Consider the following 21,722-nt stretch of genomic DNA (forward strand, 5'->3'; position numbering starts at 1 on the left):
CCGATCTGTCACATGACTGCAGTCCTAATGGTGTCCCTGAGTGGCCTAGCAGAGCTGGGGCTAAAACTCACCTCTTTCAGCTCCGCTGGACATGTTCCAACTGGAGGCGGCCACCACATTTGGGTCTGAAGGAATCTCTGCCCCTGAAGATACAAAGCCAGAAGAGAAAGTCAAAGAGAGGCACATTGCAGACTGTGGTGCTATCATGGTACAGTGAAGGTAATAGATAGACAGTTTACTTTGTGAAAATGTACATGATCCCTAATTTAATTTATATTTTAAGACATTTTAGTTACAGTTTTTGGGCTAACTGACTAAATGTTTTACATCCCTGCTAAAAAAAACCATAGAAACCACAGAAATTCTAATGGTTTCCACTACAAATACCATTACAAACCATCAACTTTTAACCATTACAACTATTAAAAATGGTTTTCTGTAGTGTTTTGGGACATATTCAATTAGGATTTATTTAACAAGCAACCAATATAAGGTGACCAATTACCATTAGAAACACACAGAGTCCATTACATTTTCCATTAAAACCAATACAAGTTCTATTATATCCAGTAAAACCATTACAAATTTTGTGATTGTGTCTATTTTTTCAACAGGGATTATGGATAGTAATCTGATTTTAATATGTTTTCAGTTCAGTATTCTGGCCTCAATTCACTTTTGTGAGAACTTTTATAAATGTGAAAAAAATGTGAAATTAAAGAGACGGTCATGTTGCTATTAGCGCTCTGTGTGTGTTCAGGAGCGTGCAGGTAAAACTGCCTCTAATATATGAAGATTACAGACTTGTTACTGTGCAAAGGACATTTTATTATAGTGTAGCAGCACAATATGGGCAAGTGTTGACAGGTGTGGAGTTAGTGATGCTCATCTTACAATGGCCCCCTTTGAGTCAGACCAGGAATATTTCCATCATTTTACTACAGAACACAATAAACAATGGACCGGGGCAGTACAGGAGTTCCAAAAGAGGTGCAAGGTGCTTCAGGAATGTACGGAATTAGCTAATTTCTCTCCCTTTTCTATGTATGCTTAACCAGAGGCAGTATAAATAGCAGAAAGACTAAATTTGCAAAATGGGAATGGGAGAAATCCCAAAACTCAACATGGTAGGTGTACATGTAGGCATTTACAATCACCTTATTGCTAAAGACATGACCTGATTTAGTCTTTGCACATTTAAGACTGAGTTTTGGCCATTCAAACCATTGGCCACTATTGAAGTCCACTATACAGTTGAGGTCAAAAGTTTAAGTCCCCCTTTTAGAATTTGCAAAATGTTAATTACTTTACTAAAATAAGAGGGATCATACAAAATGCATGTTATTGCCACAAATGCCACAATTTCTTTGGTTTTCCAGCATTTTTGTGTATTTGAACCCTTTCCAACAAAGACGGAGACGTTTTAGATCCATCTTTTCACATCTTTTCATGAGTTCCTTGTTTGTCCTGAAGTCAAACTGCCTGCTGTTCTTCAGAAAAGCTGGTTTTCCAGCATTTTTGTGTATTTGAATCCTTTCCAACAGTGACTGTATGATTTTGAGATCCATCTTTTCACTCTTGAGGACAACTGAGGGACTCATATGCAACTATTACAGAAGGTTCAAATGCTCATTGATGCTCCAGAAGGAAAAACTATGCATTAAGAAGGTGAAAACTTTTAGAATTTGAACATAAGAGTAAATTAAACTTATTTTGTCTTCTGGGAAACATGTACCTATCTTCTGTAGCCTCTGAAGGGCAGTACTAAATTAAAAATATGATATTTAGGCAAAATAGTAAAAAATGTACACATCTCTATTCTGTTGAAAAGTTTTCACCCCTTGGCTTCTTAATGCATTGCTTTTTCTTCTGGAGCATCAGTGAGTGTTTAAACCTTCTGTAATAGTTGCATATAAGTCCCTCAGTTGTCCACAGAGTGAAAAGATGGATCTCAAAATCATACAGTCACTGTTGGAAAGGATTCAAATACACAAAAATGCTGGAAAACCAGCTTTTCTGAAGAACAGCAGGCAGTTTGACTTCAGGACAAACAAGAAACTCATGAACAACTATCACTAAAAAAAAAAACCACACACAAAGCTGTGGATCATTCAGGTAACAACATGGTATTAAAAATCAAGAGGATGTAAACTTTTGAACGGGATCATTTTTATAAATTCAACTATTATTTTTACTTGTGGACTATATGTAAACATATTTTATTCTCTTTTAAGTTAAAATTAGTCATATTGTCTGATTAGAAAATTGTTTTCCAAGATAGCTCCTGTGTAAACTGACTTGGTTTAAAAAAGCCATTTGCTCTGACTGACAGCATAATCTCAAGTAAACTCTAAAACAGTGCACGTACACTCTTATAACCTTGAAGACAAAGACTTCGGTCAACAGTGACTACCAAAGTAAACACATGCTCACACTGTGTGTGCATTTGCGTCTGTGCATGAGTGCATATGTAAAGTTGAGTTCTGGTAATGGATCACACAGACTCCCTGCTGACTGGGCTCACATTGGAGGATAAATCTCCAGTGTGCTGACAGGCTCAGAGCTCTGCTGGAACTACACTGAGGGAGGGAGGGTCACTTTTTGTGGACATCTTGCTCTACCTAGTTCCATGAATGCCAAAAACAGAAAGGTGTGCTTCGATTCGAAAATATTACTCAAATAAAAATTTATACTGTTCTGTGAACTGCCTTCGAAGGAATTTTACAGCCTCACTGGTTTCTCCACAATGCCTGTCCAAAAAAGTAGGCTTATGATATTGCACAGATAGGATGCTGTCTTAGAAGGCAGTTGCACATCTAGTCAGCGAAGAAGCTCTCTAGGTTTTATTTTAACACAGCTCTAGTTGTGGTGTGAAGTAAATACACAAATCTCACAGCTAGAGAGTGAGAAGGTGGAGAAAGAGACAGACAAGCGTCAAAGTGTGAACACAGAGGTGTTATTACGTTAACTGGGTGTTAATTTAATGTTAAATATGCCTGGTGTTGGAAAACATGCCACTTTAATGAGCTGCTGATATACACACACACCTGTTAGTGCCAATGAACTTGTGTAACACACACACACACACACACACACACACACACACACACACACACACACACACATAAACCACCACATGCTACTGTTGCTGGGGTAAAGACTAGCAGCTGCAGGGGCAGGTGGTTTAATGCCACTTCCACGATGACATTGACAGCAAATGCGAATTAGGCTCATTAGTGATGTATCTTTGACAGCTCACATCATCTGCTCATTACATTAAAACCATTACTCATTTTGGCATGACCTGTCACTTTCATCTGAGTCAACTGTGGCCCCAAATTAGGATCATCTAAATATATACATAAGTGTCACATTACAGTAACATTTTATGGTGTAATCATCACTTTTAACTTGACAATCACACACATACACTGCCAGTCAAAAGTTTTTGAACAGTAAGATTTTTAATGTTTTTTAAAGAAGTCTCTTCCGCTCACCAAGCCTGCATTTATTTGATCCAAAGTACAGAAAAAAGTAATAATGTGAAATATTTTTACTATTTAAAATAACTGTTTTCTATTTGAATACATTTTAAAATGCAATTTATTCCTGTGATCAAATAATAAAATAAATAAATAAATAAATGTAGGTTTGGTGAGCAGAAGAGAATTCTTAAAAAAAAAAACATTAAAAATCTTACTGTTCAAAAACTTGTGACTGGTGTACTACTGAAACCACTTTTTGTAATGTATTTTCAATTAATTACTCATTTGCCACAATGACATATTTGAATTACATTAATCTGGGGGCATTTTTGTCTGCAAATGTTTATATAAGCAATTATTTGTGATTCATCTGATTAGCTAATCAGTTTATTCATACAATTAATCGATAAAGTTTTTTTTTTTATGACAATCCTATTTATAATACATTTCATCTGGTGCGACGCAGGTCAGCTGAATATATCAAAACAGATGAAATGCAGTTTTACTGCAGTTAGTCCACATCTGCTAGCTACCCATCATTACCTAATCATGAAATATTAGGTAAATTGCAGTGCAATTTGGAGATTACCTTTCTAATGTTGCCAAACAACAAAGGCAGCTTTAATTGGGAACATTTGTTAATTATGACCTTAAAGGAAAGCAGTACACCTGAAAAATCAAACGAGAAGGCACAGGAAAATCTCTGGTATAACATTCACAATAAGCATGCATCTAGAAGCACATAATGGTTGCAGATTTCAGTCTGGTTTCTGTGTTATGTTCTTTCTCTTCACTTATTGCACAAATAAATGTAGATGAAGATCTTGATTTTGACTATTCCTCACTATTTTATTTATCCAGGAATGCACCTTAAAGGGAACCCTGGGTTTTTAAGACTTGTATGGCTTAATATAATGTAAATAAAGTCTCTTACTGAAATATGTAGTAGAAAAACCTATGAAATATTTACATTATTTAAAATAAAGCACATTGTTTTATACATATTTTATATTATTTCGCCATTATTTCGATGACATGAAATTGTACTCTGTGAGCTACTGAAAAAATGGGAAGATGCCTGCGGACAAATAAAACTTCATAAAGACCTGCGTCTTTGTTCTCTTCACTTTAGCCCTAATGCCTTTGAGGCTTTTAGTAGACCACAGCTACTGAAACAACTTACAGGTGGCAGAGACGAGAAACACTAGATACCATCCTGGCAGGATGTACATTTTTTTAATTTAAAGATCAGGGTAAAATTTACTTATTTTGTCTTTTGGGAAATCTTCTGTAGCCTCTGAAGGGCAGTACTAAATGAAAAAAATATGATATTTAGTAGGGGTGCAACGGATCGCAGATGATCCGTGATCCGTACGGACCGGACCCCACGGTTCGGTACGCATGTGGTTCGCGGATTAACTGTTAAATTGAACCTTCATAGAGTAAAAGTGTATAATTTGCATATGTTTTGTCTTGCCAATTTAACCATTCAAACTACTTAAACTGCTGCAGAAAAAGAGAACACGCGCGCTGTTTCTTTCTTTTTTTTCCCGTTGCCGCACATACCTGAAGCGAGCACGCGCACAGAGAGAGAGAGAGACGCGCGATTCAAACTGCGTGATTCACAGATTGATTCCTCTTTAAAACTTCTCTTAACATACATACAAAGTTATGTTTAATAACCGTTTTGGTATTCTGGTAAACACAGTCGGTTATGTCTTCAGTAAACCGAAACAGCTAAGAAAGATGCGTGCCAGTATTAGAGACGTGCATTAGGCCTTAAAGACACAGCGTCCTATTTATACCTGCAGTGAGAAGCACTAGTTATTTTACAATTAAATATTAAATTTCTGCACCTGAATACTAGTGTTATTGATTTTATTAGTAACTTTATGTTGTATTCATCTACACTTGTCATTTTTGTAATTGACTTTATTAGTTCAGCTAGTAGTTTTTGCTGTGGATTAGAAGTACTTAAAGTTAGCATTCAGTAATTATTAAAAAAAAAAAAATTGTTTTGTTTGTTTTTTGTTGATCCGAAAAATGATCCGATCCGTGACTCCAAATCCGTGATATGATCCGAACCGTGAGTTTTGTGATCCGTTGCACCACTAATATTTAGGCCAAATAAGAAAATTGTACACAACTCAATTCTGTTCAAAAGTTTTCACCCCCCAACTCTTAATGCATGGTTTTTCCTGAGGATCATTCCGGTAACAAGACAGTATTAAGAATCAAGGGGATGTAAACTTTTGAACAGGGTAATTTTTTTTAATTAAACTATTATTTTCTCTTGTGGACTATGTGTAAACATCTTTCATGTAAAATATCTTATCCAGGTCAGTACTAAGTAAACAACATCATGCACCTCAGCTGTAGATAAATAGATAGATAGATCAACTGATATAGATCGATCGATCTTAGGCAGATGGTTTCTAACCAAAGCAACAAAAACTATAAGCACTATTGACGTCAACTAAAAGAACATTTGGAAATGAACAAAGTCTTTAACTCTAATAAATAATGAGGTCATAATTACTCTGTCACTATCTAACCGTAAGGTCCCCTTTCAAACCATTAAATAAAATGAACAGCTGGCTGAGTCTTTATAGAGCGTTGCCTGATCTTCCTGCATTCGAACACTGCCTGTCGACCTTAATGAATTATTAGCATAATTACGTCGGCACTTGGATGTGAATGGAAAATGTGAGGCTAGCTGGGCCAGAGACAATAAAGCTTTTTAATGACAGGGAGAATGTGAGGGAAAAGCCCGGGCTGATGATTCCGACCATAAACTCTTGTGTTTGGAGGTGGGTGCTGAACCCGGCCCAAAAGCTGAGGTTTATCTTGGCTAGGTGTTTCCCACCCACCTCAGACAGGAGAGTAAACCTGAGTGAGAGAGAGATGGAGAAGATCCACGGTAGAGGAACATGGCTGTTTCACCTTCTCAGGTGTCACCTGATCCATATAAAAGGATCAGCAAGACTCCACCTGAATAACTCCACCTGAGTGCACTACGGGGAACAGGAACCAAGCCGCCCCCAAATCCTCCACCGCCTACCCCACCGTCCTGTCTCAGGAAGCCGAGCTGTAATATGATAACTCTGTTCAGGCTCCAGGGACCCAGATGGCCCGGTATAGACCAGGCGTAGACAGGCTGGAGACTGGGCAATGAACCAGGGTGAGCGCTGGCCATGGACGCTGTAATACAAGGACCTTTCCCATTAGCACAACAAACACCAGAGCAGAACAAAGCCTCTGATGCAGCTGAAAGGTAGCCTCTCCTCCGGTTAGCCCTCCTTAGCAAGACAACAGCCAGGCCCACTGCTGGGCAGCCCTCTTGGGAGCTAAAGGGAATGAGCTAGCATTAGCCCAAGGGGGAAAGTACTTAGCTGTAAACAATGGACATTAGCTCTAAAGCTAATATAAGAGTTTTTTTTTGCTACAGCAAATTTTTGTTTACATGGTTTACAGACACATTGTGTGGCTTTTGGTTGTAATTTTCAGTTGAAGGGCAACAAGAGAAGTAATGTAAGTCTTTACTATTTTCTTAGCCAAAAGAAGAGGAGAAAAAAATGGGAAGATGCCTGTGGATGTATCTAACTTTCTAAAGACCTGCGTCTTGGTTCTTTTCTCTTTTGCCCTGATGCCTCTGAGGCTTTTAGTAGACCACACAGCTACTGAAAGAGCTTAAAAATGGCAGAGACAAGAAACGCTAGATGCCATCCTGACAGGATGAAAACATGCGGATGCTTGTCATGACGCCACAGCCACTAAATGAGTTTCTCAGTGTGGATTTCACTCGATATTCGAGGGCATTTAGACCCCTTGTAGGGAAAAATTGATGGTAGTAATTGTATCAGTATTTGTGTTGCTGTAAAAATAGCAAAAGTTTGTTCCAGAAGCTTACTGATTGCAACCATTTTACTTCATTGGATTAATGGCGCCCCCTATAGGCCAAGATATGTATAAAACAATGTGGATTTTTTAAATAACGTAAATATTTAATAGGTTTTCTACAACATATTTCAGTGAAAAACATAATTTACGCTATATTAAGCCATAAAAGTCTTAATTTACTTAATTCCCAGGGTTCCTTTTAATACTAGTGAATCAGTTCATTTTCTGCAGTTCAAGAAAAAAAAAAAATTACATTTATTTTTCAAAAGTTGTATTTAGAGTAAAACAAAAACACAACTGTTAAAAAGCTATATTTCAGGACTCTGACATACACAAAGTTAAAATAAATTTGAAATAGAAATCTTTTGTAACATTATACATGTGTTTTCTGACACTTCTCCAAAATGGAACGCGTCCTTACCAAATAAAAGTATTAATTTATGAAAATTGTACTGACCCCAAACTTTAACAACAGTGTGTTTATGTATATACTGACCCTTTAACTATTTTCCATTTACATAGCTTGGCTGCAGCATAACCACTTTAAATTATTAGTAGCTTATAGCATTTTTCATTAGTAGCTTGTAGTGTAGCCAACTACTTTTGCTTGGCTGTAGTTGAACTGCTCTAAATTATGAGTAGCTTGTAGCTTGGCAAGCTACAGTTTCAAAGCAGCTTCCTCAGCGCAGGCTAAAGTGTTGCTGAAACAGCAGTGCAGCACATAGGCTGATGGGTATTATATCAGGACATCCCATGCAATCAAGATCAATGGTGGGAGATTAGCATATTCCTGAAAGGACCCGAACCACTTCAAAGCCGGTGCATCGTTTACCTACGGTCTAATTTCAGGGGCCCGGAGTGATGTTTTGTCAGAGGCGCAACACGTCACAAACATGATATTGCTTTACCATTTAATGACCCGTGTACTCACACAACGCAATCTCTGGGCATATCGGGTCACTCTGAGATCTCACAGGAGCATTTCGGAATGTGCTCTGCTGGTTACCACCTACTGTAGAAGTCATTTGTTTTCTGCTGACAGCCAGGAGAAAGCGATCTCCCAGTGCCAGACTGACAACATGTTGAAATCCTCCACTGGCGGGGAACAGGCTCCACTCACATTATCAGAATCTGGACACAAGCACGTTCTCAGGTGAAGAGAGAAAGACACAGCGAGAGCCTGTCGGTATTCCAAAAGATCCCATATGTAACTCACACAGATTTGCTAAAGCAAGTCAGCAACCTCTGAGAAGCGCTTGGGACGAATAAGAACCGGAGATGCCCCGTTTAATGCGGGACAATTTAGAATGTCATTCCAGTTGAAACATCACGGGAGGCCCAGGGTCTGATCCAAATCCTTGTGATCAGACTTTCCGAACCCTTTCCTCAGTCTTTCCCCAAGCTTGATAGAAATAATAGGCAGAGTGTAATGAACAAAGCAAACAGTTGGATGCGAGTCGTGCAGCATCTTAAACCGTTTAAAAGCAGTGATTGTCTTCTGCCAAAGGGAAGATCGCAGAAAATGACATTTACAAGAAAAAGTGTTTGAGGACTACCAGCGATGCTTCGGAGCTGTCCATCATTTCAGCTCTTCACGTCAAGGACTCAAGCCCCCATACTGGTGCTACTCAACTACTTCCATACTGAACTCTAGACCCTTAAAATGCTTACTGAAGAGAGTTTATATTCAGACTTGACAAGCATGGTTTTCTTTCCTGGCATATTCCCTATTAAAGCATAAAGTTGGCATGTCCCTTTTTTTTTTAAAGTCAGTAGGCTTTTATGGCACTTTACACCTGCATTGTATGGCTCGGTACGTCTCACTTTTAGGGGAGTTTCCACTTTGTATAGTACCTAGTACCTGGTACTTTTTTTTAGCACCTACAGATCATTGCGTCATTGAATTTGCACGCCGCTAGATTTAAATAGTCAGCAACAGCCAATGTAGTATTATTTGTTCACCCATCTTTTTTGAACGACTTGCTTCAATTGACTGTAGCATGCAACTTGAGAAACGAAATGGCTGTATTGTGGTCAGTAGATGAGGCGCCATTAGTTTGTATCACAACCATTAACCATGATGGCTACTTATGGAAGCCCATAAAATAAAAAAAAAGGTAATTGCGATATTTTACCTCACAATTGAGATAAGAGAAATGAAATGAGAAATGAAGTCAGAATTGCGTGATATAAACTCACCATTGCAAGTTATAAAGTCAGAAGTGCTCGATATAAACTTACAATTCAGACTTTTTTTCTCCAAATTGCAAGTTTATCTCTCACAATTGTGACTTTTTTTCTCAGAATTGATAAAACACAATTGTGAGTTATTAAGTGAGATTTGTGAGATATAAACTTGCAATTCTGAGAACCAAGTCTGAAGTCTTTTTCCCCCCTCAAAACTGGACTTTATAACTCAAAATTATGAGTTTACATCTCACAATTCTGAGAAAGAAGTCAGAATTGCAAGAAAAAAGTCAGAATTGTGACTTTATAACTCTCAATTGCAAGTTTATATCTCACAATTTTGACTATAACACGCAATTACCAGTTTATATCTTACAATTCCAAGTAAAAAGGTCAGAATTGCAAGTTTGTATCACGCAATTCTGAGAAAAAAAGTCAGAATTGTAAGATAAATAGTTGCAATTATCTTTTTTGTTATTATTCAATGGCAGCAACGGGCTTCCAGCTACTTGCTATTACCATCAAGAAGGTGTATAATACTGAGAAGGCGCTATCTATTAGCATTCACATTCAAAATATTTATATTTATATGGTATTTTATACCTAAAAACAATTCATTTAGTCAGAATAAACAGCTACTTTTGAGTGGACATCAATGGAGAAAATTGCTTTTTGCCAGCAGAATGTTATAGTGCTATGCTAAGCTAGTAAGCTAAGATGCTAGTTTGATAAATGAGCAAACAAAGGGATAATTAATCAGAATTTTTAAAAAAATCCTTAAAATTGAATGATTAAGAATAAATACATTAAAAAAAAATCAAAAATTTGTCATCAGGCACTGAATAGACCCTTATGAAAATTACCCCTGGTTTTATTATAGTAACCATGGTATATTCATTGCCATTTGTCTAACCACAGTTTTACAATAAATACCATGGTTAAGCTATTGTTGGAGTAGCAAAAAAAAAAGGTTAGTTTGTGGTTAGTTACAATAGTTTAACTGTAGTAACCATGTTTTTTTTGGTTTTATTTGAAAAAACCATTTGTGTAACCACAGTTTTACTACAAATACCATGGTTAAACTATGGTTAGTGTAGCGAAACCATGGTTGATTTGTGGTTACCTTGGGTTTAACTACAGAAACCATGTTTTTGGTTTTATTTGCAGTAAAACCATGGTTAATTTTCATAAGGAGAGCAGCCACTAAAAGCTAACTCGGCAAAAAGAGAAAAACTAGACATTTTAAATGTGCATACTCACACATTTATAACTTGCTAAAAAAGTAAAAGAGCACACAGATGGCCTCAAAGCTAGCAGATATGGACTAAAAGCCACAAAATTGCAAATTTCATGGCCCACCATTCTTAAAGTCATCATTGAGACCACAAATCTAACCTCAAAAGAGGTGCAATACCCGAAATATGAGAATTATAGATGAGATAATACACCTACTTGGCCAAGGAAAGCCACAGTCGAATAAAAATCAGTGGCTTTAGTCTATTTTTTAACACACAGGTGTTTCCGTGTGCTTGTAAACTCGTTTTCCAAAGGGTTACTTCCTTGCCTTTATGCAAAAGTTAATCTCTCTGATTTATGGTAAACCTTGCAGCTGGGAAATGGGAGACTAGTATGACAGATAAGTCATGGGCGATGTGTTTCGCTATCAGCACCAGACAGTATTCGTGTGGAAACGGAGGTATGTGTGTGCAGAAGCTGTTAGTTCCCAGAACTGCTGCGTTGATACATATCCATAAAAACACTACTGGGAAACTAATCACATAAAACACTCGGACATTGATCAATACAAGCCGTTTGTCTTTAAACGTGATCCATCGATGGTCGCACGGCACTATTCACAAGTCTGCCCAGACGGAATGGAAAACATCTGTGGGCTTAAGAGCCCCGCTCACATACTATGTCTTTGTCACCTGACCCAATGGTGTGACAGTCACGGCAAGATGAACCAGATTACGAGCCAGAACCGCCTATGTTTCCAGTAAAACTTACAGTCATTTATTATTTCTCCTTTCTCCCAGCCCATTCTTCCTCTTGTTGCTTAGCCAGCTTTGGAGAAAGTGCCAGTGGGATGTCTACAGCTTTGGCTGCCTCCAGCTTTCACTTCTGTCAATCAAATGGATGGTCTCTTGAAAGCTCAGCCCTCCAGGGTTAGAGAAATAAGCTGAAGAATTCCAGAGAACCTTCAGCTGACATAATGAGGAAGACAGTATATGCACAAGAGACGGAACGAGAGAGGAAAAGCAAGTGAAAGGGATGGTGACAAAGACAGATAGAAGAGAATTGAGGTCAGTTGGGCAAAATTTATCCAAAAACCAAAGGATATTCCATCTGGTGCAAGTAAAAAAACAAGGGAGCCTTCGGAGGAAGTTTTAAGAAGACTTTGATTGATTCACTATATTAAAGAAAAACATTAGTTCTGCTGTTATATGCGATGTCCTGCTGAGTATTATTCCTCTGGAAAACCACAAAGACTTTCATAAGAAGACAACACAGGGAGAAGCATGCATAAACTGTCAAGTAAAAGAATCGAAAAGAAGTTGATGAAATAATCTGTACGATTGTAAAACTGGTGAATGAATCTCAAGGGGAAAGTTATACTTTAAATGAGAAAAAAATGTAGAGAAATACTGTACAGAAAAGGGTGAATTCACTGGATGCATTGCGTGGAGTAATTTCATGCAAAAATCTTAGTGGCCATTCACACACAATGCATTTTTGCATTTAACAAAGCAAGTCGCAGGGCATGGAATAGAAACAATGGTAAAAAAAAAAAAAAAAAACATTTTTAAAATTATTTTTAATTTTAAAAGCATTATTAGAATCCTGTTATGCGCAAGACCCTGCAGAAGATGCAAGACGTGAGCACAATGGTCACGTTTACATTAAAAACAATCAAAAAGCAGCAAAGTGTATGAACAGCTTGCTACTCACTAACCGTCTGCAATTCAGTTTAACCAGGTGCTAAATGCATTAAAACAGCAATTCTGGCAGACAAATGAGAATTCTGTCATCCTTTACTCACCCTTATGTCATTACTAACCTGTATGACATTCTGCAGAGCAGAAAAGGTCCAAACATCTAACTTTACTCAAGCATACAGTTGAAGTCAAAAGTTTACATACACCTTGCAGAATCTGCAAAATGTTAATTATTTGACCAAAATAAGAGGGATCATACAAATGTTATTTTTCATTTAGTACTGACCTGAATAAGATATTTCACATAAAAGACGTTTACATATATGAAAAAATGACCCGTTCAAAAGTTTACACACACTTGATTCTTATGTAATAATACTGTGTTGTTACCTAAATGATCCACAGCTGTATGTTTTTTTTTTGTTTTTTTGTTTAGAGATAGTTGTTCATGAGTCCCTTGTTTGTCCTGAACGGTTAAACTCCTTGCTGTTCTTCAGAAAAATCCTTCAGGTCCCACAAATTTTTTGCCTTTTCAGCATTTTTGTGTATTTGAACCCTTTCCAACAAGGACTGTATGAATTTGAGATCCATCTTTTCACACTCATATGCAACTATAACAGAAGGTTCAAACGCTCACTGATGCTCCAGAAGAAAACACAATGCATTAAATTTCACTTATTTTGTCTTCTGGGAAACATGTAACTATCTTTTTTTTGTAGCTTCTGAAGGGCAGTACTAAATGAAAAAAAAAAAGATATTTAGGCAAAATAAGAAAAATGTACACATCTTCATTCTGTTCAAAAGTTTATACCCCCTGCTCTTAATGCATAGTTTTTCCTTTTGAAGCGGTACTAGAACAGTACTGGTCAGTATTAAATAAAAAATAACATGCATTTTGTACGATCCCTCTTATTTTGGTAAAATAATGAACATTTTGCAGATTCTGCAAGGTGTATGTAAACTTTTGACGTCAACTGTATGTTTACAAAATACAATGAGACATTTTCAACAGAAGAAAGTAAAGTTTGTATGAGTAAAGGTCACTGCATTTGAGTCTGAAATTCTCAATGTTGTGTCACATTTACACACTGCCTCCAAAACTTTTGTCCGTCATAAAAAATGGATCAGGTTCAATTCTCTGCATTGTTTGCACAAAAAATAAAAAAAAAAAAAAAAAAAAACATTCAAAATTTTCAGACTCAAGGACCTTAAATGATAAGTTTCATTTTGGGTGAACTTTCCCTGAAGATGTTTTCGGAGGAAAAAACATTTTGAATTCTACCAATATCTCTATAAAACAATTTTGACTTTTAATTTACATTTCTCACCTTCTATTTGTACAGCCGTTTCATTTTTAACTGTATCAACTGACTATTTATTAACATACATTTATTTTTATATACTGAACATCCAAAAAAAGAAGGCAAAGTTGGTATTCCACACCCAAACACATATTTCATCAGAAATGAGAGTCTGAAAGAGACTATCATTTGAGGAGCAGACTCTTTCTCAGCAGTTGGCTCCTAATGCTGAGGATTTGTCAGTGGGATTCCAGTCCTAATGAAACTTGCATCTCTGGTTATTTGAAGACAAGTAGATTGCCAGATGGAGACTCGTCAAAAAAAAGGTCGCATCTAGTCCGCTCTTCATTGGTTTTCAGCAAAGAATAATCAAAGGAAGCGCATATACAGAACAAATAAGATTATGTCTCCAAAAAAAAAAATCTCCACTGGAATTTAAGAAAGCAGGGCTCTCCAACCTTATTATGAGTGAGAGAAATTTGAGGGAAGGAAATAATCTGGCGCAGTGTTTTTCCACTATAAACACAGACAAATTGAACTAAAATGCATTTAGATTTTAAAATAAATAAGAAAAATTTAATCAAATAAAAAAAGATGCCATGCTTCTTTTATCATTCTTTTAAATTAGATCATAGTGACTTCATCAGGGTGATGGTACATCACTAAATGATTACGATTCTGTACATAGCTATTTGTCATATAAATTAATTTTGGTCGGACATCATTTCATATGCCTGTGTTTTCATGGGGTGAACATGGCAGCACTGAAGGAAGAACAATGAGTGATGATGTGGGGGAAGCCTGGATCTTGTTAGACACTGCGCTGTAAACAACCAGAGCGATGAGAGATGAGTCATGGGTGTGTGTATAAGCTTATGCACATGGTCCATTTTTTTTTTTTCATCATTTTGTTATATGATCTCTTTTTCCATCCATTTAAACTAACACAATTATTTCTATCATTTCAACTTCCAAAATGTTATACATTTTCTGTGAAGTTTCAATATATGACAATATATTTATATAAACCATCCATAAAGACTTATGGACTTCAATGTGAACAGGGAAAAATGACGAATGAAAACAAGATTGTATTAAAGCACACCACAAAACTCAGACCAAATAGTACAATAATATGAACTAGCAGTAGAGAGAATAGACTGGTGGGGCCTACCAGCAAGTGAAGAGAAGATGTTAATGAAGCATTAACTAAGTGGACTTTCCAGAGGACTTGACTTCAAGAGGAAATGATATACAGAAAAGAAGTCCAACGGGACAGGAGTCCCAGACGCACGAGACCTGCCTGCTGCCATCTTTGCTCATGGGCACTTAAGTCTGGTCATGGAAGCTTTTGAGTGAATCACATGAGCCAGAAATGTAAATGATGATTGGCTGATGGTACCACAAGAAAGCGCACACAGTCCAAACCCTTCACTAATAACTATTCTGTGATGTGAAAGGCAGCAGACAGGGAAAAAAAAGTAAAGTACATTTTATGCTTTTTAAGTGGTCACTGGCAAACTATATAATTTGTAAATATTTCATTATATTTTAGAAATATGTTGCTTATAATTTCTTTTTCAAATATACACAACCTTAATTTTTTGGAAAGAAATTAAAGGGATTGTTCACCCAAAATAAAAATTCTGTCATTAATTACTCACCCTCATGTCGTTCCAAACCCCGTAAGACCTTTGTGCATCTTCTGAACACAAATTAAGATATTTTTGATGAAAATCGAGAAAAAAGCGGCACGTTCAAGGCCCAGAAAGGCAGTAAGGACATCAATAAAACAGTTTTATAAAGCTACGAGAGTACTTTTTGTGCGCAAAGAAAACAAAAATAATGACTTTATTTAATAATTTCTTCTCTTCAATGCACGTTCACAAGAGCATTATGAAAATTAACTTTGCGCATAAAAAGTATTCTCATACCTTTACAAAATTACAGTTGAACCATTGATGTCACGGTGTCCCTACTACACTGTAAAAAGTGATCATGATTTAATGGTACAGTAAAACCTATTAATTGCTTAATGGTAAGTCCCCTACTATATATACAGTCAAAAACTGTATTAGACATTACATTTAAGTTTACAGTAGTATACTGTTTTTAGAAGTGAAAAAGAATGAATAATTTACAGTTAAAAAAACGTAAATCGATATTCCCAGAATTCCATGTGTTTCTTATCAGTTGTGTACATTAGGATTGTACGTTACATCTAATGTTGTTAAAGGAGTAGTTCACTTTCAGAACAAAAAATTACAGATAATCTACTCACCCCCTTTTCATCCAAGATGTTCATGTCTTTCTTTCTTCAGCTGTAAAGAAATGCTGTTTTTTGAGGAAAACATTTCAGGATTTCTCTCCATATAATGGACTTCTATGGTGCCCCTGAGTTTGAACTTCAAAAATGGAGGGCACCATAGAAGTCCACTATATGGAGAGAAATCCTGAAACGTTTTACTCAAAAAACATAATTTCCTTACGACTAAAGAAAGAAAGACATGAACATCTTGGATGGCAAGGGGGTGAGTACATTATCTGTAAATTTTTGTTCTGAAAGTGAACTACTCCTTTAAATATTGATGTTTACTGCATTGATTCCATTTCATGTGGGTTGTTTAGTGTTTGTGTGATTGACACTGTGCACCTTATATAAGTTTTGGTTCATCATGTGACTTTCTCATCACCACCTTTTACAAAGGTACAAAACAGATTTTAGTACTTAGGTAGGTAGGTATATTAACATTATATCAGTTAATGAAATTTATGTATAAATTTAAGTTAAATCTGTAAACCCAAAAATGTTGCTACTCTGTTTTTTTATGGTAAAATTCTGGCAACCACAGCTTTTCACCAAGATTTTTACCATCAATTTTACAGATTTTTTTTTTACAGTGTGCCTTTCTGGGCCTTGAAAATGTCACTTATGCAGGGTCAAAAAGTTCTCAGATTTCATCAAAAATATCTTAATTCGCCTTCAGAAGATGAACAAAGGTCTTATGGGTTTGGAACGAAATGAGGGTGAGTAATTAATGACAGAATTTTCATTTTTGGGTGAACTATCCCTTTAATAGTCCTGTTCTGCAAGGACAGTACGTAATAATATTTCACAATATTACTGTTTATACTGTATATTTAAATCACATAATGTTTAGCATTTAGCATCAGAGACTTCTTTCAAAAACTTTCAAAAAATCTTACTGAACCCAACATTTAGAATAGTACTATAAGTCTGAATCAAAGTCACAGAGAGAAAAAAACAAAAGACAAAACAGCAGATATAGATAGTGTTGTCACGATACTGGAATTTCTAACTTCGATACGATACCTTGAAAAATATCGATATTCAATACCATTTTCGATACCAAAGAGAAAAAAACTGCCACTATATTAAAGGGGTAAATTTCTTTTTTAATTTAAAGATAAATATAACAAGATAACATGACAATGAGGAATGTGCATATGTACACTGCTACAGCCCTGTTCAGCTTCTTAGCTTCATTTGAGTTTGTTTCATACTTTATTTGCTGTTCAAATACAAATACAGCTAGTAGTGTAGGTTGTGAGTGTGTTGTTTTTGTTGTTTAACAAACTTTTTTTTCTTTTTAGACCACACTTTTAAAATGAACTGAACTATAACTAATCTAGATATTTGTTAACATTAGTTAACATGAATAAACAATGAAAATTACTTCCAAAACATGTATTAATCTTAGTTAAATGTTAATTTAAACTAACATTACAATACATGAACTAATTAAAATAGTTTTTATTGGACCAGAGCTAACATGATCAGCTGTAATTTTATTACCGACCGTTATCAAAAATTAAAATATACTGTAACAAATGCATTGCTCATCGTTCATAAATGCAGGTTAATACATTAACATTATTTGACGAACAGGTTTTAATGCCAGATTCACATACAGTAATCAACGATCCATGCAAACGTGCATGCATCACACGTGAAAACAATGCTCAGTTGCTCACTGGATCAACATTAAGACAAATTGCATTATTTAACTAATTTTTTTTTTTTTAAATGAAGTTAAATAAGCACAAGTTAATTTGCATTTGACCATAGCTGATGTATTTACTTGTCTAAGATTCTTCAATCAGATTATATTAACGGATTACGGTGAAAAAACGAGACAACACTCATATCAGCTAGGCAATCTTATTTAATGATTCAGTAATGTTAAAATGAGAACAGTTACCAACCTCTCGAAATTCGTTATATAGATCCAGGTGTCTGTCTTTCAGGTGCTTTGCGAAATTAGTAGTGTTAGCGCCTTTTGTTAGCACTGCTCTGTAGCAACTATTTACGTTTACATACTGTATCGGCTTGCTTGTGTACTTCGGCTTTCCGTGTTCAAGTGCTTTATATCCAAAATATTTCCAGATAGCACTGCTGCTGTGTTCTTTATCAGCCAAAGCCGGTGACGGGGTCGCCGCACTCGCCTTTCTATTCGCTTCACTTAGACGAGACAGGCACTGCGGTCACGTGTGGCGTTTGCCGCGCCTTTGGAGAGAAGTGAAAGTGACAGCTAGGCTAGTATCGATACTTTGGGAAATTTGTATTGGTACCGTTCAGATATTTCAGTATCGATATTTATCGAAATCGTGATATTTTTGACAACACTAGATGTAGCACCAAGTGAAATCAAAGCATCACAAAGAAAGATCCATTTTGTACTACTTAATTTCCTGTCACAACTAGCTATGAGACCTCCCATCTTACCAAGATAAAATCCTCATGCATTCTGCACAAAACCCACAACATATTGCTCCTATTTCTGCCCCTCCATCAGTACACCACACTGGAATAATTCTAAATGGCATTGTTTTAAATTGTTAATAATGTGCAGGTAACCAGGGGAGCCTCGGCCCAGCACAGACAGGTCCGGAGAGCGAAGGGGTCTGGCCTTCATTAGGCATTTCACCCCCCCTCAGCACCTCCACCTCTGCTCAAGGACTGGAACCATCCATTTACATCTGGGTAATTGGGGACACATGCAGGTTCACATGTACTAAATCTACCCCGTCCTGACAGCTCTACCCCCTTCAGGGTGTCTTGACAAAGCCTTGATATGATCAAATGCTACCTCTTCCAATTCCAAGTTCCAATATGTCCGTCCCTCAATAAAGCAACGACGCAGGTTGGAATAAGCAGCCTAGGCCGTAGACGAAGCCAGCATCTGATAGCATATGGAAGATGTTTACACTAATATTTCGGTTCTGATGTTATCACATGCCTTCATTTAGCGGATCATATGTTCCCGAGAGAGGGGCTCTAGAAGCAGGGACAGATTTTCATGGAAATAGGTTAGATGGGGGGTCAACTTATGCATAAGACGCATATTGTCTACTGGGGCGTTCTGTCTTTGAAGGAAAATAAGTTTTGTGGAATGAGCACACAAGCATTTTGGAGATACAACAAAGCATTTTTGGGCTTCTTTTAAAGTATGACTTCAATTACAGTGACATAGTTCTAGCGCATCCATGGGATTTTAAACAAAAGCATATCTACGGGATCATAACCAGACAGAATAACAAAACACAGCTAATGAAAGGGCAACGGACATAATATTTTAGAGATGTTGTTGTGAACTGCGGTCCCTTTGAAAGAGCATTACGAATTTCAGTAACTTTAGTGAACTGACTGCACTGACTATATTGGATGAGAACAAAAACTGAATTGAGCTAAATGACAAAATATTGTTTTCTGTTGAGCTGCTTTATAGTAGAATTAAATTGTTTTATAAATGATTACTTTTGGAACACTGACACTATTATTAAACTGAGGTGAATCAATATTTGAGCTGAATAATGAATATTTCCTTTTGTAGAGCTGCTTACAGTAAGTTGAACTGGTTTCATTACAACCTGATCTCATGACGAAAGCGTACATGTGGGAACTTTATCGCAAAACGCGAAATACGTACCTCCATTTACGTTTTGTAACATATTCAAAGTACAATGTCTACTCGTTTTTTTTTGGTTTTTTTTCCAGAACAGATGAACGTGATGTTGGTTTTGTACGTGCCACCGCAGTTCTGACTTGAAATGTTCATTGAGTGGAGCTATATATAATTCTAATTCTCTGTGACGTTTTAAAATAAAATTAAAATCACAAGCATGCTGTTTTAGGTTGTTTTTTGATCTCTCATCTTTTAGCTCTTTCATCGGGAGTCATGTTTTTCACGGGATTTGTACCCAAGGATTCCGCATCCTAAGTCCATTCCATGCTGAGCTACTGAGCAAGCTTGTTACGTCCAGAATGCGAAACATATGGATCTGTAAGTGCTCGCTGTTTTACTGCCTCTAGTGTTCATTTCTGTTGGAAACTGCAGTGATATGTACTTATTGGTACGTATTTTTCGTCTTGCAAAAAAAATTGTCTCCTATTCTGCATCATTGATTCTGTTATTTTCCTGTTCATTACTATGAAGCTGCTTTGAAACAATGTGTATTGTATAAGCCAGAGGTTCTCAACTCTGGCCCTCGAGGTCCACTTTCCTGCAGAGTTTACCTCCAACCTTGATCAAACTCACCTGCCTGTAACTTTCTAGTAATGATGAAGAGCTTGATTAGCTTGTTCAGGTGTGTTTGATTAGGGTTGGAGCTAAACTCTGCAGGAAAATGGACCTCGAAGGCCAGAGTTGAGAACTCCTGGTATAAGCACTATATGACCAAGGTGACTTTCACTCTAAATTATGGATATTTAAATAATGAATCCGCCACCGCCAATGACATTCTGATTACCTTAATGTCACAGTTCTCACGGCCATTTAAATGCCCGAAAGCTATCAAGACAATCACATAAGTACCTTCAAACAATTACCCTTGAGATCACATGTTAAGATAACTTAAAAGGCTCATATGGACGAAACCTGTGTTGAGACAATCTTATCTCTCTATAATAAAGCCAAATACCTCACATTTTAGCAGGGGCGCACAGTCTGTATGTCTTAAGTTGGCTTGTCTTTAACTGGAGACTGATAAATTTTAGCCACCTCATGTGGAACATGCTCACAGCAGTTAGTATTTTAAGTAAATTGAACCAAAGTGCCCTTTCAGTGATATGATGAGCAATAATTTAACCCGTTCTGGGTCCTTCGCATAACAGTAAGAGCTTCTCTGGCTCTCTAGGGGGGGTTTTGGCCCATTGGTCTGTAGACTGATGTGGAGCAATGCCTTTGATTCCGCACATCTGGAAAAGCTGCTCAGCGGTTTAAGGCTGTCCACATACAGGCTCTGAAACGAGCAGCCACCGCTGACAGTCTACAGAGGCCACTGCTCCCATGACAGCAACCCCACACCCCCTCTTTCCTTCTGGAAGACTTGTTTTATCAAGTCTCATGCAGCGGTAATAAAAGTTTTTGTTTTGAGTTGGAGAACGGTTTTGCGTGTATTGGGTGAATAAGAAAGAGAGACTAGATTTTTTTGGCCAATGACCCACAAATATGATCACCTTGCGGAGGACTGTCTTCCTAAAATATAAAAGCCGATATACTGTTGGTTTTTATGAATAAAGACCTATTTTTATTTAGACATTTTATGTAAGAAAAATGACAATGATACACTGCTGCTGCTGCAAAGCAAGTATAGAAACGTCCTACTGCCACACAAGTACACAAGTAGCATATATGACCTGTAGCAGATCTATACAGGTGGAGCTGGGGAGGTGGAGGGTTTCTGAGGAACTCTGAAAGCACACTGTGAAATGCTCTAGTGGATGCTATCCAGCCACTTACATGTAAAGCAGCAAGCTCATTGGCTGCACATGCAACATGAACCAATCAGCTTGTGCGCCAATCAGTTAAACGCTGTGAATATCATCAGATTGTGTTAAAAAGCCATCAGCCTGTGCCATATAATTTCATGACAGAACTTGGCATTTATCT

The 21,722-nt window shown here is 36.9% G+C and overlaps 1 protein-coding gene across 1 annotated transcript in view; it reads right to left on the reverse strand.

The window, feature by feature from the left end:
- The window catches only part of ror1 (receptor tyrosine kinase-like orphan receptor 1), a 183,492-nt gene that overhangs the window by 46,314 nt on the left and 115,456 nt on the right, over window positions 1–21,722 (reverse strand). Inside the window, 1 exon segment of the mRNA XM_073851812.1 lies at window positions 72–143. Within this exon segment, the coding sequence (XP_073707913.1) occupies window positions 72–143 (72 nt within the window).

The sequence above is a fragment of the Garra rufa genome, chromosome 12 (assembly GCF_049309525.1).
Source record: "Garra rufa chromosome 12, GarRuf1.0, whole genome shotgun sequence".
Taxonomy (NCBI): domain Eukaryota; kingdom Metazoa; phylum Chordata; class Actinopteri; order Cypriniformes; family Cyprinidae; genus Garra; species Garra rufa.